Source organism: Myxocyprinus asiaticus, chromosome 27 (genome assembly GCF_019703515.2).
Source record: "Myxocyprinus asiaticus isolate MX2 ecotype Aquarium Trade chromosome 27, UBuf_Myxa_2, whole genome shotgun sequence".
In the NCBI taxonomy this organism is placed as follows: domain Eukaryota; kingdom Metazoa; phylum Chordata; class Actinopteri; order Cypriniformes; family Catostomidae; genus Myxocyprinus; species Myxocyprinus asiaticus.
Window position 1 is genome coordinate 1,533,130 of NC_059370.1, and position 18,360 is coordinate 1,551,489.

General features: G+C 40.4%; 1 protein-coding gene across 1 annotated transcript; it reads right to left on the reverse strand.

The window, feature by feature from the left end:
* Positions 1-8,157: 8,157 nt before the first annotated feature.
* LOC127418139 (uncharacterized) lies at positions 8,158-13,778 on the reverse strand. Its single transcript, XM_051658542.1, has one exon. The coding sequence runs from the start codon at positions 13,197-13,199 to the stop codon at positions 10,164-10,166; it is 3,036 nt and encodes a 1,011-aa protein (XP_051514502.1). The 5' UTR covers positions 13,200-13,778; the 3' UTR covers positions 8,158-10,163.
* Between the last annotated feature and the right edge of the window lie 4,582 nt (positions 13,779-18,360).

Consider the following 18,360-nt stretch of genomic DNA (forward strand, 5'->3'; position numbering starts at 1 on the left):
CTGCCACATATCTAGAGATATCATCATTTATAGTAATGACAGATGGCGGCATATGCAACATCTGAGGGCTGTCCTGGGAGCGTTGTGACGGGCGGGACTCACGGCCAACCCGAAGAAGTGCGCAATTGGGCGGGTGGAAGTTAGGTATCTGGGGTTAACAAAAAAACACAGGTTAACAAAACCGCAGCGATCGGAGCTTGCCCGACGCCCAAGACCAAAAAGGAGGTAAGGCAGTTTTTGGGGCTGGCTGGCTACTACCGAAGGTTTGTGCCTAGTTATTCTGATGTCACCAACCCACTGACTGACCTTACTAAAAAGGGAGCTCCCGATCCGGTCCAGTGGACAGAGACATGCTGACAGGCTTTCCTTAATGTAAAGTCCGCACTTTGTGGGGGGCCACTGTTACATGCACCTGACATTCTTCTCCCCTTTATTTTGCAGACGGATGCATCTGACAGGGGGCTGGGGGTGGTGCTCTCGCAGGAGGTGGGAGGGGAGTTACAGCAGGTACTGTTTATTAGTCGTAAGCTATCCTTCAGGGAGAAAAATACAGTACCACAGAGAAGGAGTGTCTTGTGATTAAGTGGGCTGTTCTTAATAATTTGAATATTTCCTGAATATATTCTGGGGCTTAAAGTAAAATATGTCATGTAGTGCCCAGAGAATTAATAAAATAAAGTAAAATACAAAAATGTTGGCATGACTAGTACAGAATAATCATGTAACAAACATGTAGGTAGCTACACTATATTGCCAAAAGTATTCGCTCATCTGCCTTTAGACGCATATGAACTTAAGTGACATCCCATTCTTAATCCATAGGGTTTAATATGACGTCGGCCCACCCTTTGCAGCTATAACAGCTTCAACTCTTCTGGGAAGGCTTTCCACAAGGTTTAGGAGTATGTTTATAGGAATTTTTGACCATTCTTCCAGAAGCGCATTTGTGAGGTCAGACACTGATGTTGGACGAGAAGGCCTGGCTCGCAGTCTTCGCTCTAATTCATCCCAAAGGTGCTCTGTCGGGTTGAGGTCAGGACTCTGTGCTAGTCAAGTTCTTCCACACCAAACTCGCTCATCCATGTCTTTATGGACCTTGCTTTGTGCACTGACGCGCAGTCATGTTGGAACAGGAAGGGGCCATCCCCAAACTGTTCCCACAAAGTTGGGAGCATGTAATTGTCCAAAATCTCTTGGTATGCTGAAGCATTCAGAGTTCCTTTCACTGGAACTAAGGGGCCAAGCCCAGCTCCTGAAAAACAACCCCACACCATAATCCCCCCTCCACCAAACTTCACAGTTGGCACAATGCAGTCAGACAAGTACCGTTCTCCTGCCAGCCGCCAAACCCAGACTCGTCCATCAGATTGCCAGATGGAGAAGCGTGATTTGTCACTCCAGAGAACGTGTCTCCACTGCTCTAGAGTCCAGTGGCGGCGTGCTTTACACCACTGCATCCGACGCTTTGCATTGCACTTGGTGATGTATGGCTTGGATGCAGCTGCTCGGCCATGGAAACCCATTCCATGAAGCTCTCTACGCACTGTTCTTGAGCTAACCTGAAGGCCACATGAACTTTGGAGGTCTGTAGCAATTGACTCTGCAGAAAGTTGGCGACCTCTGCGCACTATGCACCTCAGCATCCGCTGACCCCGCTCTGTCATTTTACATGGCCTACCACTTCGTGGCTGAGTTGCTGTCATTCCCAGTTGCTTCCACTTTGTTATAATACCACTGACAGTTGACTGTGGAATATTTAGTAGCGAGGAAATTTCACGACTGGACTTGTTGCACAGGTGGCATCCTATCACAGTACCACGCTGGAATTCACTGAGCTCCTGAGAGCGGCCCATTCTTTCACAAATGTTTGTAGAAGCAGTCTGCATGCCTAGGTGCTTCATTTTATACACCTGTGGCCATGGAAGTGACTGGAACACCTGAATTCAATTATTTGGATGGGTGAGCGAATACTTTTGGCAATATAGTGTATTTTGTTTATGTTGACAAAAAACATAAAACAGAGCAGACACCTTTAAGCCGCCTTTTCAATGCATCCGATGTTCCAAAGTCATTAATTTCCTATGGAGAGTCCCACGAGGGCTGCGTGAGGTTCCAACCGTCTCTGGATGCGACATTTTTGGATCCGATTTGAGCTTCGGCTACGTTGAAATATTTCCACTCGTGCGACTAGACCATATGTGACCACACGACCGGAACTATCAGCGCAAAGTGAGAAATATCAATGGACCTATAATTTATACTAAACGCCTGCTACTTCTGTATTTTGGACAATTATGAAAGTAGTAGTCAGAAATGATTTTTTACGTTCAGACATATGTATGAGCTCAATCTGGGGTCACAGTAAAAAAAAACGTGGAGTTTGGCCACTTGGTGGCACTATAAAAAGAAAAAAACATGAAAATATCTCTAACTACGCAACTGTTAGTCTGATTGAGTTGAAAATCGGCATGCAGTGTCTTTGTCCAAGGTGCCATGACTATCTATGAGGACACTGGCGTATCTCAAAAAATATGTCCGCCATCGGCCAATTAATTTGAGCACCTATTAAACAAGGTGAACGAAGGCCGATCGGCACAAAACTTGGTGGGCCTATTCAACTCCTGGCCCTAGAGGTCTGTAAGAATTTTGAAAGAAATCAGCCAATGGATGGTGCTAACGAGTTTTACACCTCTGTAATCACATGGTGTTTCACACATACACACAATGGCTGTGTCCCAATTCAAAGGCTGCATCTTTCGAAGGACTCAGACTTCAAAGGCCATGCCTTCGAAGGCCACGAAGGTCGGACTGAGCATTGTTAATTAGTACAGTCTAGCCTACGGAGGACTGTTCTTGTCGCCTAACAACTGAGACAGCTGCCGAGTGACTGTAAAGTTTGTACTGGACTTTTTTGAAAGTTATATTAAACTGTCTGAAAACAAAACAGGGTTCACAAACTGTCTAAATATTTTCACCATGGTCCATTTCTGTATATAATAAAGACTATAAACTATATATAATCACATTTTAGTAAGATATAAGTCAACATATGAACCACTTGTATAAAAATAATAATTTTTTTTTTACATTTGTATCATTAGATATTTGAGTAAGTTGAAACCCAATACTTACGTTTAAAAGTGTAATTCGGCAATTTCTCTAAAAAAATCCTGTCATTGGCGCGCAATGAATTCTGGCGTAGGCAAGGCCGCGAAGGATCCATCTGTTGGATCCTTCATTTCACGGGAAACGAAGGACACATTTGGAGGCCGCATTTGAAGGAGCCTTTGAATTGGGACAGCCTTTGTCGCGCAGCAGTGACGCAATCGGCCTTCGAATGCGACCTTTGAAGGATGCAGCCTCTGAATTGGGACGCAGCTATAATTCATATCATTTGTTAAATCTCCTCATACTGAACAACTTTGCCTCAAGAACCACTGCTGTCAATCAAATCGTTCATTAAATATTCACAATTATGTAAAAAACCTACTTTTGTGAACTAGTCCTAGGTTTTTTGCTCAACCTCAATAAAACCAATGCAGTACAATTCTCTGGACTCTCTAGGTCAATAATTATAAAAAAACAAATGTTGAACTTTACCCTTTGGGTAGCTATAACAGTGTAATTTAGAAAATGGGTGTGGTCAAGTGTACAAATAAGCCCATAATTCCTAAACAAAAACTCAGAACTTCACAAAATTAGGTGAGCACATATATATGTGTATCTATATACATGTATATGGATTACATATGATTCTAAACAAGCATGCAGACTTTTATGGAGATCGGACCATAGGTGGCGCTATGAGCTTTAAAAAGCTTGAAAAACCATGTATTTCCTTAGTAAATTGCCTGTATTGGCTGTAAATGGTCTATTCCATCTATGATCTAAGTGGTTACATGCTTGCTAAATAAAACATAATACTATTTACGCATTTGCTTAAAGGCCTGAAACTGCTTGAACCCCGTTAATTGCTGCTCGCAGCTATATTTATTATTTATTATTCTTTTTCTGCCTTAAAAGTGTGTGGGCATCAGAGACCGTAAGTCACAGAGACACCAATTTGGGTCCCATCGGACACTAGGTGGCGCTATAATAAGCACCTTTGCGTTTGTGGTCATAACTCTGGGGCTGTAAGGGCTAGGATCAAAATTCTCCTCCAAGGCCATATGCCCGATTCGCACGAAATTTGGTATGCATCATCTATGAAAGCTCATGACAAAAAGCTTGTAAAATAATTTTATTTTGTATAAGTATTACGAAGACATAAGCCAACATACTGGTCAGGCGTCGTCCATGTAATCGAAATTGACCTATATCTACCAAACCAAAAGTCCAAACGTAGCAAATCTAGATAAACATAGACAACACAACATTCTGAGGCTGCACGCCAAGTCACATCAAATTCCACCTATAGGGGGCACTACAACTGAAAAATGCTCATAACTCCGCAGCTGGAAGATCAATGATGTTGAAAATTGGTTTGCATCTTCTGTGGCCCAAAGGCTAACATATCACTCTAATATCATTTGGAAAAATCAACAAACATGGCTGCCAGCAGCCAATCAAATTTCAGCAGCTAATAACATCAAATCTGAATGGATCGATATGAAACTTATTCATACACAGTGTCAAAATGAGGCTGTGTACCAAGTTTTGTGAGAATCGGCCACAAGGTTGCACTATAACAAAAACATTTATGTTTTTGCTAATTACTCCACATCCGAGCACATTAAAATCAAAATCCTTTTTACCTCTAAATCCTTGCATCAAGTCCTACAAAATGTATTGTATTTGTATTTCATTGTATTGTATACAAATGTATTTCATTTTATAAAATGTTTCTGCCATTCTAATTGACTGAAAACCCTACTTTTTCAAACTCCTCCTAGGGTGTTAATCAGATCTTCAACAAACTTGGCCCAAGTTTGCCCCATGCAGGCAAAAAGTTATCAAAAGAATTTTGATCCATTAAATAATCTAGAAGATACAATCCTATATATATTTGACTAGTGTGGCCCATTATGACTAATATTCCTGTATCTTGTGTGCACAAATGCCAAACTTCACTAATCTGTGTAAATATGGAAAACAGGACATTCTGAGGAATTATACAAACTTTCATGAATTTATGATGATGGGGGGGCTAACAGCAAATTTTAAATAATCAGCCATTTATCTGACCAATGGAAGCTGTAAAACTATTTTTTGTCTACCAGAGAGAGCCACAGGATAAGAAATCCTTTTTAGGTTTTCATGAGTTTATGGATGCATATAAATATATTTGAAGAAACGTAGTACACTGACAATGTCTTCTGACTTTTATAATATTAGTTTGCAAATAAATCTGTGATTTCCAAAATGATTATAGATAATCAAATGTCACCTTAATTTTTACATATCCTAAAAATATTGAAAACATATTTGTCAAGTTGCCAGACATGATTAACTGTCACATTGTTTTAGGGATATGTTTACATATGTCTGGAATTATATTGTGTTTATTTTTCCATTATCCCCGTTTCTGTCTCGCGTCATTTCTATATGGTTGCGTCCGAAAGGTCCGGTCGGGGTCTCAGGATCACGTGAGAGTAGCCCGGACCGAACTCCAGGCACGTTTCACTGACACAGAACGCTTGCAGGTCGCCTACCCTCTTGATGGAAGTGAGCGCAGTCAGGAGGGCAGTCTTCAAGGAGAGTTCCTTAAGCTCAGCTGACTGCAAAGGCTCGAAGGGGGCTCTCTGTAGACCCTGAAGAACTACAGAGAGGTCCCATGAGGGAACGAGGTGCAGTCTGGAGGGGTTCAGCCTCCTGGCGCCTCTCAGGAACCTGATGATCAGGTCGTGCTTCACTAAGGACTTACCGTCCACTGTGTCGTGGTGTGCTGCTATAGCAGCAACGTACACCTTCAAGGTGGAAGGGGACAGCTGCCCTTCCAACCTCTCCTGCAGGAAGGAAAGCACCAATCTGACTGCGCATCTCTGGGGGTCTTCCCGTCGGGAAGAACACCACTTAGCGAACATACGCCACTTAGAGGCATACAGGCACCTCGTAGAGGGGGACCTAGCCTGAGTGATCGTGTCTACCACCGAGTGAGGTCCGAGAACCATGTCTGGGTGGGCCAGTAGGGTGCTACCAGGACAACCTGCTCCTCGTCCTCCCTGACCTTGCACAGAGTCTGTGCAAGTAGGCTCACTGGGGGAAATGCATATTTGCGTAGGTCAGGAGGCCAGCTGTGTGTCAGCGCATCTATGCCGAGGGGTGCCTCAGTCAGGGCGTACCAGAGCGGGCAGTGGGAGGATTCTTGGGAGGCGAACATGTCTACCTGTGCCTGTCCGAATCGACTCCAAATCAGCTGGACCGCCTGAGGGTGGAGTCTCCACTCTCCCCTGAGGGTAACCTGCCATGACAGCGCGTCCGCTGTAGTATTGAGGTCGCCCGGGATGTGAGTGGCTCGCAGCGACTTGAAGTGCTGCTGACTCCAGAGGAGGAGACGGCGGGTGAGTTGTTACACACAACGAGAGTCCAGACCGCCTTGGCAGTTGACATATGCTACCATTGCCGTGTTGTCTGTCTGAACTAACATGTGCTTGCCCTGGATCAACGGCCGAAACCTCCGCAGGGCGAGCAGAATTGCCAACAACTCAAGGCAGTTGATGTGCCAATGCAGTCGCGGACCCATCCAGAGGCCGGCGGCTGCGTGCCCATTGCAAACAGTGCCCCAGCCCATTTTGGAGGCGTCTGTCGTGACCACGACGTGCCTGGAGACCAGTTCTGCCCGTAGAAACAAGAGGTTGGTCCAAGGGCTGAAAAGACGGTGACAGACCGGCGTGATGACCACGCAATGTGTCCCGTGGCACCATGCCCATCTCGGGACTCGAGTCTGGAGCCAGTGCTGAAGTGGCCTCATATGCATCAACCCGAGCGGGGTGGCCAACGCCGAGGATACCATATGCCCCAGGAGCCTCTGAAAAAGTTTCAGTGGAACTGCTGTTTTCTGTTTGAACACCTTCAAACAGGCCAGCACTGACTGGGTGCGCTCGTTCGTAAGGCGCGCCGTCAAGGAGACTGAGTCCAACTCCAAACCGAGAAAAGAGATGCTCTGAACCGGGAGGAGCTTGCTCTTTTCCCAGTTGACCCAAAGCCCTAGTTGGCTAAGGTGTGAGAGCACCAGGTCCCTACGTGCGCACAACATGTCTTGAGAATGAGCTAGGATTTGCCAGTCGTCGAGATAGTTGAGAATGCGAATGCCCACCTCCCTTAACGGGGCAAGGGCAGCCTCTACGACCTTCGTAAAGACGCGAGGAGACAGGGACAGGCCGAAAGGGAAGACTATGTACTGATACGCCTGACTCTCGGACGCAAACCACAGGAAGGGTCTGTGTCGAGGAAGCATTGAGACATGGAAGTATGCATCCTTCAGGTCTACCGCCGTGAACCAATCTTGATGCCGGACGCTCGCCAGAATGCGTTTTTGCGTCAGCATCTTGAACGGGAGTCTGTGTAAAGCCTAGTTCAGAACTCACAGGTCCCAGATTGGCCGCAACCCACCGCCTTTTTTTTGGAAAGACGCGTCTTTATAGAAAGAAATATACTCTTTTAGAAAAATATACTCTTTCATTTCTGCCGAAGCGCCAAGGGGCATTCTCTGCAGTTCATCAGTGTAGAGGGGGGAGAAGCCACTGAAATGCGCCGTCAGATCCAGCAGAGGTGAATGAACAGTAGTATTCAGCTCAGTGAGCATGACCGTTCGGCTTCGAAGAGAAAATCTGAATGAGTGGTTGCATACCAGCTCATTTTATACCTGTATGTCCGGGGAGTGCCATGCAAATACCACTCGCCAATTTTCATTGGCCTTTTATCAAAGACCAGAGGTGTCTCGGGCTCCCAAGAGTGACCCCTAGTGACACTGCATCGACACAACATCGAGTGAGTGATAGATAGGGAACAAGGTTGTAAGGGACAGACTCTCTTCAATGGCCTGGACAGCTGTTTAAAATGGGTGTCAATCATTCAGCTGATGAAACATAGAAAATGAAAATAAATTTTTTATTTAGAAAATAAAAAAATGTGTGTGTTTGTGTGTGTGTAATCTTGTATTTTATGTACACAAAACAGTACACATCTGTGATTAAGTACAATCAAATTAAGTTTGATTATTTTTATTAAATGAAACATAAACTAGCCAGAGCAAAGAAGAACATCCGACATCAACACAAGTAGCAATAGAAGAGGACAAAGGAGAAAATGCACACCTGAAAATGAGAAAAAGCGACTGTTGCGTTTACATTTCTGAGGAACATCCTCCTCTTTTGCCTTCTTTCCAGCTTTTCTCTTGCTTATTTAGGCACTGAAGTTTTCCTACAAAATAATTTTGTTCATATAAAATGTTTTAAGGATTTAATGATTGGTGTACATCTTCTTTGTAAACAATGACATTTTAAACATATATTTCTAACCACAGTGTTACTACAGATTTTGGCTGTATTTCAAAGGTAGACAATTCCATCAAGGTAAGACTGAAAGAGAGACATACTTTACAAAACTGTAGGACTGCACTTGGAAAAGTTAACTCGACAAATGAATGTAGTGATGATGTTTTTTCTGATGATGATGCAGTTTATTATGCCCTTTATTATTTATTTTGAAAGAAAAAGAAAAAAAAAAGAAAAAAGAAATCTTTACACAATTTCAATGAAGCACTTGTCATAGAAGTCGTGTAGATTTTCTAATACTTATGCAATCTTCATTACATGGGCAATGTTTGCTTACACTATAAAAATCATAATTGCTCAATCGAAGTACTTTAGCAATCATTTTAAATCATACTACAAGTCACATTTAAACTTTTGGTCCTGACTTAATATGTTCTATTTGTGTTTATGTGTTTGTATGTAATTATGTATGGTTGGTACAATCTTTTTACATGCGGTAGTACAGTAGCTACACAAAAATTATAAAAAATATTTGTGTATTTTTTGTCACAAAGAATAAAAAAAAAGAGATAAAATTAATTATATAAGTCTTCAGCACCCCTGATGTTTCTATTTTATTAACTTAAATAAATATTGAATTATTTTATTTACTCACATGTATTCTCTTGATGCTAAATGTACATTATACAGCAAAGAAAACTAAAGATGACTGCTTGTTTCTCTTCATGTAAAAACCAACTTAAACATCTGCAAATCTCATTAAAATCTTCTAAAATCTCTCATTAAGTCACTGTTCTTAAGTCACCAGAACAATGCTGATGGAGCACTTTTATAATGATGGTGTAACATTAACTACATCACTAATCCACTCATAAGCATAAATTATTAAATAAAATGTAGAGAGTGTTTGTACAAAGAAATCTCACAACATGTCAAATATATAATTTAAGTGATTAATAGCAACAACAACAAAACAAACAAATAAATAAATAAATAATAATTCATGGAACACTGATCTCAGCCTTCATAGAGTAAAATATGATGGGCACAATTAGTCTAATTGTAAAATTCCTAAATGGGTCATAAAGCATTGGCTGCATGCTGATTATGTCTCTGATACTTTTATTTTTCATGCTAATAACGCATGAAATCATTGAAAAGTCACTTTTTCAAAATTTTAATCCACATTTTCAAAACACTGTTTGCCTTTAAATGATTTATATATATTTTAACAACAGGCCTGTTCTGCAAGCAACCTTGAGCAGGCCTAGCCAAATTGTTTCTTCTGAATAGTTTTATAGTAACTATCTTTTTTTTGTTTTTTAGTCATTTTTTACCATTGATCTTTCCATAGTCCACCCTCATTTTTCAACAGTTTTCTGATTGTTTCAACACATTCGTTTTTTCTAGTCTTCAAGCTGCTGGTGCAATGGCTTCATTGTTTTTACATGGAATTCCCACAGACAGTCAACTGTACCAATACCACGATAAAATATGATCAATCCAACAGCAGATGTTGTTCACCAGATTTGCATTTAAAGCCAATACCACTAGCAGTTCTTGACTGACATATTTTCTTTATCTGAGTGTTACATACTCAAAATGTTCTTTTTTTTTCAGTTAAGTACCGGGATGTTCTCTCATGCTCAAAGATAGATTGTTTGTGATGGACATTTTAGGTTGCAGATTTCTCCTGTGTACACCTTTCCATCTGTTTCATACATACAGCTAAACCAGTCCTGTCTGCATGTGTATGTGTAGGGGATAGGGGTGGTATATAAGTGGGGACTGGCCATTTGGAATGTAATAGTTGCTGAAGTTGTGGTCTGCCATGTATGGTGCAGGCTGGTAGTAGCAGGTTACATTGTTTGCATTTGGGATGATGTTCTGCTCTCCCAGGACTTTGAGTGCTAGAATGGTTATCATGTTGAGGGTCTGGCGGCGCTCGTGTCCCATCAGGCACACAGTGCTCTCATTGACTACTCTTCGAAGTGTCATCAAGTAATCATATTTGCTTTTCTCCTCTCCAATGAAATGGCTGCGCAAGTACGATTCGATTTTACGCTGCTGCTCATTCACGTCAGGGAAGTCAATAAAAAATCGCGAACACATGTAGCGCTCGAGTGTCTTAATTTCAGTTTCACTGGCGGGTTTGAAGTCCCGGACGAGCAGATTGCTGTACTTAAGCAGGCCTCCGCCCCTGATTTCTTCAGGATTGCGTGTTGCGATTAGCCGGTAACGCAGGTGGTCCATAGCCTGCTCAAAGTCACCATACATGCTCTCAGCCATCACTGTAATGCAAGGCAGCTCTTTTGGAGGCAGCGAGGGCTCTTTAGTGTCTGAAGCCAATGTTTCTGAAATCTCAGAAATAACTGCCTGGCTAGCTGAGGACATAGAAGTTTCTAACATATGTGATGATACTGCAGAGGGTTCCAAAAGCTGCGGAAGAACTTCAGAAGGTACTAGAACTTCAAGGGATACTTCAGAGGGATTCATGACATCAAGACATGTAGCTGTAGGTTCTAAAAGAGGTTCTGAGATTCTGGTTGGTTCTAGGCTTGTTGTTAAAGATATGGGAGGTTCTAGTGGATTTGTAAAATTTGGTGTGGATACTGTGAGGCCTTGAACCTTTGATAAACAGACAGGTGGTTCTAACACATGTGCAATTAGTTCTGGGGGTTCTTTAGTCTTTGGACATGGCACAAGATGTTCCTGAGTCTGGAGAACTTGTGGTGATAGAACATGTTCAGAGCATGAGGAACTGCTCCCTACCCCTTCTGAATCAACAGTATAGTTTGCAGACAGTAGTTTCAATGGTTGAGAGGGACAATTTGTAACCTTACTGACAGGTCCTTGGGGCTGAGTGAAATATTTTGGTGATGTGGAGTCATCAACTTGGGTACAAGTCTCAGTATCTTTCTTTTTGGGAGAGGTTGGGCTGAGGTGAAAACTATCATCTGCCTGAAGCAAAGGCTGTGAATTTACATGAATGAGAGGTGCCATTGTCGTACACTTTACAGTCTGGACCCTTTCAGTAAAAAGCTGGTCTTGATCTTTTGGGAGGTTGTTGAGTTTGGTCAAAGGGGTTAGAATAGGGATATGGGTAGCTTCACCAGTCTCTGGCTCTGAGCTCTGCACTTGAGTTTGAGGGCTTTCCTCTGGTGATAGACTTATGGATAATGTCTTTTCTGAATGCACATCATTCTCCAGAGCAGTAACAGTAAAAGCTCTGGTAGAAATGGCTAGTTTTTTTGACTGTGAGTCTTTTTCTGAGGCACTGGATAATTCAAAGCCTTTTGTTGTAAGACCTGGTAATTTGACCTGCTTTGGTAATGATTCCTTTGGGTAAGCATTAGGTGGATTCAAAACCTGACAAGTAGTAACATCTGAATTATTTGACACAGATTTTTCAGATGAAAATGGTACAGGAGTTGCCTTTTTGGACATTTTCCGAGGAGGTTTTGGTGAGGAATGCTTGAGAACGACCATTTGTGAACTTCGAGTGTTTTTCTTGGCAGGGGGTGGTAGAGGATACTCAGAATATGATTCCAATGCTGTTTGTGTAAGAAATGTAATGGGAGCAGGTCGGAATGTGCATCGCTCACCAAAGGTCCCTGTGGTTGAAAGACATGAGAAGTCTGTATGTACCATTTCTAGCCATGGTTGGGCATCAACTGACTTTATATCTAACATGTATTCAGTTTTGTTAGAATCCACTGTAGTAATATATGTTTCAACTGGAGGATTTGTCTCTTTAACAGACATGGTTTCTTTTTTTACTGTAACCAGTTCATTTTTTTCCCCTGAGTCAATACTTGTTTCATTTGTATTTACCTCTAGTAGTGTCTCTGTAAGAAGAGCCACATTTTCAGTAAGTTCATGCTCTGATATTTGCTCCATAGACTCAGGCTGAGTTGTAGTTTCAGCCAGCTCTGCCCCTACATCTTTTTTAACTGTTTCAAGATCTGGTTCTTGTTCTGAATATTTAGACTGTTCCTCGCAGTCACAGAAACTCTGCATGTCATCAGTTTTGCAGGACATGTCAATGTCAGTTTCTTGGTGATGACCAATGTTAGCAGAGCTGAGGGATGGCTCATCCGTCAGGCCTGACTGAATCCCAATTCTTTCAGCTGAAGGAGAGACCTGCTCTTTCTCTTTTAGCTCCATAACCTCTCTCCACTCAGCCTCCAAATAAGATTGTAGCATGCTGTCCAGGATGATCTGGAAGGAGTCCACACTGAATTCAAACTGTCGTCGTAGAGAGTTGACAAACTTGAGCTCCACGTTCTTCCCGCTATTGTTTGAGAGAGAGATAAGGCTCCATCTGTCATATTCATTGAACACTTTGACCATTTTTTGTACATATGCCTCTTTCATGGTGAGAGCTGTGATTTTGTCTTTGTTGACTCCTTTAGGTAGGAAGTCCAGCAGACAGCCCAGAACCACCTCCTTGATGATCTGGAAGTCCTCCTGTTTTGGAAGCTCCACACCAAAGATGATATCTAGGTCTTTATAGCTGGTGCCATTCTCTTTGACCAGCACATGACTGGCTGTTGAGCCATTGAGACGGACATCTCTCACCTTGATGTTCTTCAAAATCAGTCTGTCTCTGACCACATGGATGATGTCCTTAGGCTTAATTTCCAGGGTTGGGAAATTGCCCCTACCATGAATGGGAATGACCTCTGTAAGAACCTGGTCCAAAGTCTCCACCTGCTCTTGTGTTAGCGTGTGAAACCGGCGGTCATCTTTCAACTCTGTCATGTTCACTGGATCTGGGGGGAATACAGAGAGAGACAAAGTTGATTAATGAAAAGAGACTACTGAATGCATTATTTCATAGACCTTATACACAGTAGAGCAATATTTGAGTTTTGGCAGGAATTAAAATTAGGCTGTGAGGGATAGTCTCTTCAATGGCATGCACTGTATACAGCTGTATAAAGCTCCTAGATTACATCTTATTTTTCACAACTCATGTATTCTGGAGTTTTTTGTCTAATTAATTTTTTTTTTCTTTTTCTTTTTTTCTTTTTTTTTTTTTTTTTTGGAAATATGTTTTTTCAGTGTTTCATAAGCAAAACCAAAACACTTTAAACAACAGTACAACCCATTAAAGAGACTGTAAGTCTATTCCTTACAGCCTCGTTTCTCATTCCCATCAAAAATGAAAGAATGTGCTAATGTTAATAAGGTCAATTGTGCAATTTAAATAAAATATCTATTTATTTTTAGCAATACTTTTTATATGGAGTGGTTAAAGCTGTACTGACAGTTTTGATTAGCAGAAAAAAAAAAAAAAAAAGGAATGATTAGGCTTCATTAAAGGGTCATCCTTATGCCATCCCAGATGTGTATGACTTTTATCTGCTGAACTCAAACTAAGATTTTTAGAAGAATATTTCAGCTCTGTAGGTCCTCAAAATGCAAGTGAATGGGTGCAAAATTTTGACGCTCCAAAAAAGCACATAATAGACATCATAAAAGTAAAGTTAAATCAATGTCTTCAGAAGTGATATGATAGGTGTGGGTGAGAAACAGATCGAAATTTAAGTCCTTTTGTACTATAAATTCTCCTCCCTGCTCAGTCAATCTCCACTTTAACTTTCACATTCACATTCTTCTTCTTGTGTTTTTGGTGATTCACATTCTTCATGCATATCGCACCCTACTGGGCAGGGAGAAGAATTTCTAGCAAAAAAGAACTTAAATATTTATCTGTTTCTCATCCACACCTATCATATCACTTTTGAAGCTATGGATTAAAACTCTGGAGTTGTATGGATTATTTTATGCTGCTTTTTGGAGCATCCAAATTTTGCACCCATTCTCTTGCATTGTGAGGACCTATAGAGCTGAAATATTCTTCTAAAAATCATAATTTGTTTCTGCAGAAGATAGAAAGTCATACACATCTGGGATGGCATGAGGGTGAGTAAATGATGAGAGAATTTTCATTTTTGGGTGAACTATTCCTTTAAGGAGTTTTTCTTTTTTAATACTTTCATTTGAAATTATATATGAAGCCTGGCAAGACTCATGCAATTTTATATATATATATATATATATATATATATATATATATATATATATATATATATATATATATATATATATATATTAAATGTGATGTTTTTAAGCAACAATTAATATATGGTGTGATGAAAGCTACAGTATATTGAATTAAGTTATATTGGCAGGGGGAAAAAAACACCAATACATTTTACTTTATTAATACATTTGAATCTAGCAAGATCCATGCAAATATTTTTGCAATTATATATTTCATATAGACTCTTTATTTCACATTCATACTCTTTATTTTAATATTTGCTTATGCCTTGATAGGCTTGTCTTCTGTGTCACAACATATTTCCGGATGACTCACAACATGAGGTAGAAGATTTTAGCACTTTTCACATTTTTGAGGTTGGGACCAGTTACTTTTATCAGTACAAATGTTTTGTACTGATAAAAGTAACTGGTCCCAACCTCAAAAATGGGACCAGTTATCCTCTGTAAAATACAAGGCTGGAACTAGATTTCATTAAGACTTGATCAGTTTTAATATACATTGACAAAAAGTAAACTCAGCAGATTTTTTTGCTTGTCATGAATCAGGAAAATAAACATCTCACAAGACTGCACCATTTATGGTAATGACATTATTTCAGCATTTCATATAAAGGTGGAATATTAGATCAGCGAACCTATGCAAGAAAGTGTCTATTGATCGGCTTTCTGCCAGTGCTGACAACCGCATGACTCACTGCCAACAGAATGAATTAATCATCACAGCGTCATTAATTAAAAAAAATAAAACCATGAACAGGTATGGGAGAGAGCTAAAAATCACATGCACATGCATGCAAGTTTGATTTTACTTAAACTCAAGTGTATATACAAATCTATATAAATGTATGTAAAAAGCTTGTGTGGATCCAGTAGCAGATTTCAATATGATATAAAGTTAAAATAAACTATGCACTTGTTAAAATTACTTAAAATAACTCAGTCTAATAGACGCATAATCAATAGTACTACTGCTGTTTTACATCTTTAAAAACCTGTTTTTGTTGTGAGGATAATGAACATGCATCTGGATTTGTGATAATCCTAAAATATATGCAATGATGAAAGTTTCTCTTTCGGTTATCATAAGCTTTAATTATACTTTAATTGAACTTTTCTTTGAAGGTTTTATTACAGGTTAGTGGGTTATGTAAAGCATTTCAGTCAAAGTTTTAAATTAATTAAAACGCACTGAAATGTAACTAAATTAATTGGACTGCCTGGTAAATTGTACAATATTAAAACAACTAAAATGACGCATATATAGAGTATTCCGCAACTACACGCACACACACACACACACACACAAAAACTCAATTTAAGCGGACCATTCTCTGTTTATTCAGATTGCTTTCGTTCCTTGACTGATAACTGTCAGAACACTAATACAAAAAGACTTTTTATTCTATATATATTTTTTATTTTCTAGGCAAACATTCTACGTCAAATTTTGTTCAATTGCCTTTTTTCCAAATATCAAAGAAAATACAATAATCAGATCAATAATGGGGAAAACGATTACTGTGACGTCATTAACGACACAACATGGCAGATCATTCCTCACTGAAGGAAGGAGATATAAAGTGATTTCTCACTCACTTTCCAAATGGTTATTAACTTCAGAAAACGAGCTTTATCCGTGTTTTATGGTGCCATCTTTCCACACACAAAGATAAATGGATATATGGACAGAGTTGTGACGCTGCAGGATATTTTCTTCCCCCGCCCCACTCGCGCGCACTCTCCCGCAAATAAACCGGTGTGAGTCATCGACTCATTCACAGATATACGCAAGCAGATTCCAGAAAACACTATAGTCCGGAGAATGGATAAATGCGTCTTTGTGTACTTCAACGCGTTTTGTACGTTTTAAACTAAATTATATATTGACAAACCACATTTGCCTGTATTGTGCCAAATAGATGATCTTCTTTGATAAGTAGCCTATGTATCGCTGCACACAGACTGTGTTTAAACTTCTAAACAGTCGGAAGCAAAACGTATGACGTGCACACGCGCGCGTGACAGCCACAACTCCCAGCAAGATAAACAAAAAAAAAAGAAGAATAAAAAAAAAAGTATGAATGTCTCCAGATAAACAAGACTAAAGCAACATTAATTTAAATCGCTGAGGAAAAGCAAATTCAATCCTCGTAGGAATATAGCCTATGCGTGTCATGTGGAAAACAATTTGTGCAATATATCCAATAGTAAAGTATTATTGTGTCGCAATGGCTATCCTAAAGTATTCACTTTATTTATGTATTTAGTGTTTCACTGTTCTTTCCATACATTCCGGAGCTGTGGTACCTGTCCTACAATATTCATAGGTTTTGCAAACTTTTGCAATGAAAGCGTACTCTCGTGATCCGATCACTTGACACTGATCGAGTCATCACGTAGACGTAGGCTACATAGTGAATTGAGACAATCACTAGCTAGTCCTGTTACGTGCACAATAAAAGTCAAATGAGTTTGAGTCCCCACAAAGATGGGACTTCTTCAACTCACCAATAATCACGATGAGGACAAACGTCAGAGTGGCGCGTCAGTGCTGATTTCCAGAGAGTTAATCCGACTGTGATTGGGTCAGTTATATCTTTTAGGGTTCATTAGGTTGAATTCCGAAGCGGAGGAGCGGTGCGGGAGCGCGGTCGCTGTTCAGGCAGATCGTGGTTCTGAAACTCTTAAATATCGCACACACTGTCAGCTCTCTCAGAGCCCCGGAGCGTAAAGCAGTTTCCATGGCGACCTGGCGTCAGAGTTTTAAGGTAGTCCACGTAGCGCGCAGTCACAACAATGGCACATATCAAAAGCCCGCGGAGCGCGAGTTAACAGGTGTCAAGTGCGCGTACACGTATGTGCATGTTACGCTAAGGACATGTTGCCGCCGAGATGCCCGTTCTAAACTGACGACAGCTTAAAAAAAAAAAAAAAAAAAAAAAAAAAAAATCAGGCGGCTATTAAATAAATATATCGATACTCGTTGTGTCATTAAAAGCACGAGATGAATGGTTGTAACAAGTGTATCTAATAAAATCTGGTGGAAGACTAAAGGTCTCCAAGCAAGCATCTTTTATCCACATACACGCCTTTATTAATGCAAATGTGCACATTTAATAATTTAATAATTATGCTAGGCTACCCGTTTTAAAATAACATCCTTTTGAAAACCATGAATGGTGCCCACTTTTTCCCTCTCTCTCGCTCTTTACATGACTGGTACGCATTTGACAGAAGATAGACTTTATTATATGGAAAAGTATATTCTCATCTACTGGAAAACAGTGCGCATATTATTGTTAAAACAAATGCGTGTGTGGGTAGTTTTACTGGCAGTCAGCTGGAGTATGCTCTGCAGTGCTGTGGTCGCACTTAATGTTATATCAGCCATTGTGACTCATCCCTCTCTTGCTCTCGTGATGAAGAGAAGCAAGCCCAACCATCAATCAACCCCTCCCTTACCTCTGCCCACGTCAAGGATAGATCTCTGCAGTGAAAGCCCAGACAGGCTTGTCATACCCAATGCTTTCGGCACTTCAGTGAAACTCCTTCGTTTGGTCACATTTCTGCACCGGAGCACCGATGAGCTATAGCATAAACCTTATTGTCGCTAATGTTGTAATAAATGGACGACTACCTCTTAAGAAAATAATAAATAAGGTTAACGATTAACTGCAAAAAAAATTAAGTAGCTCTCCAGGGAATTTATAGTCTGTTAGATTTTTTTATTCCTATAACAGGATTCTTCAAAAGACACAAGTTCACTTTTGCGTTTCAGTGCATTTTATGAATGTTTCAAGCAAACGCTCTCGGTAGATGTCAATTTGCGAGCTTCCATAAATAAAACCGA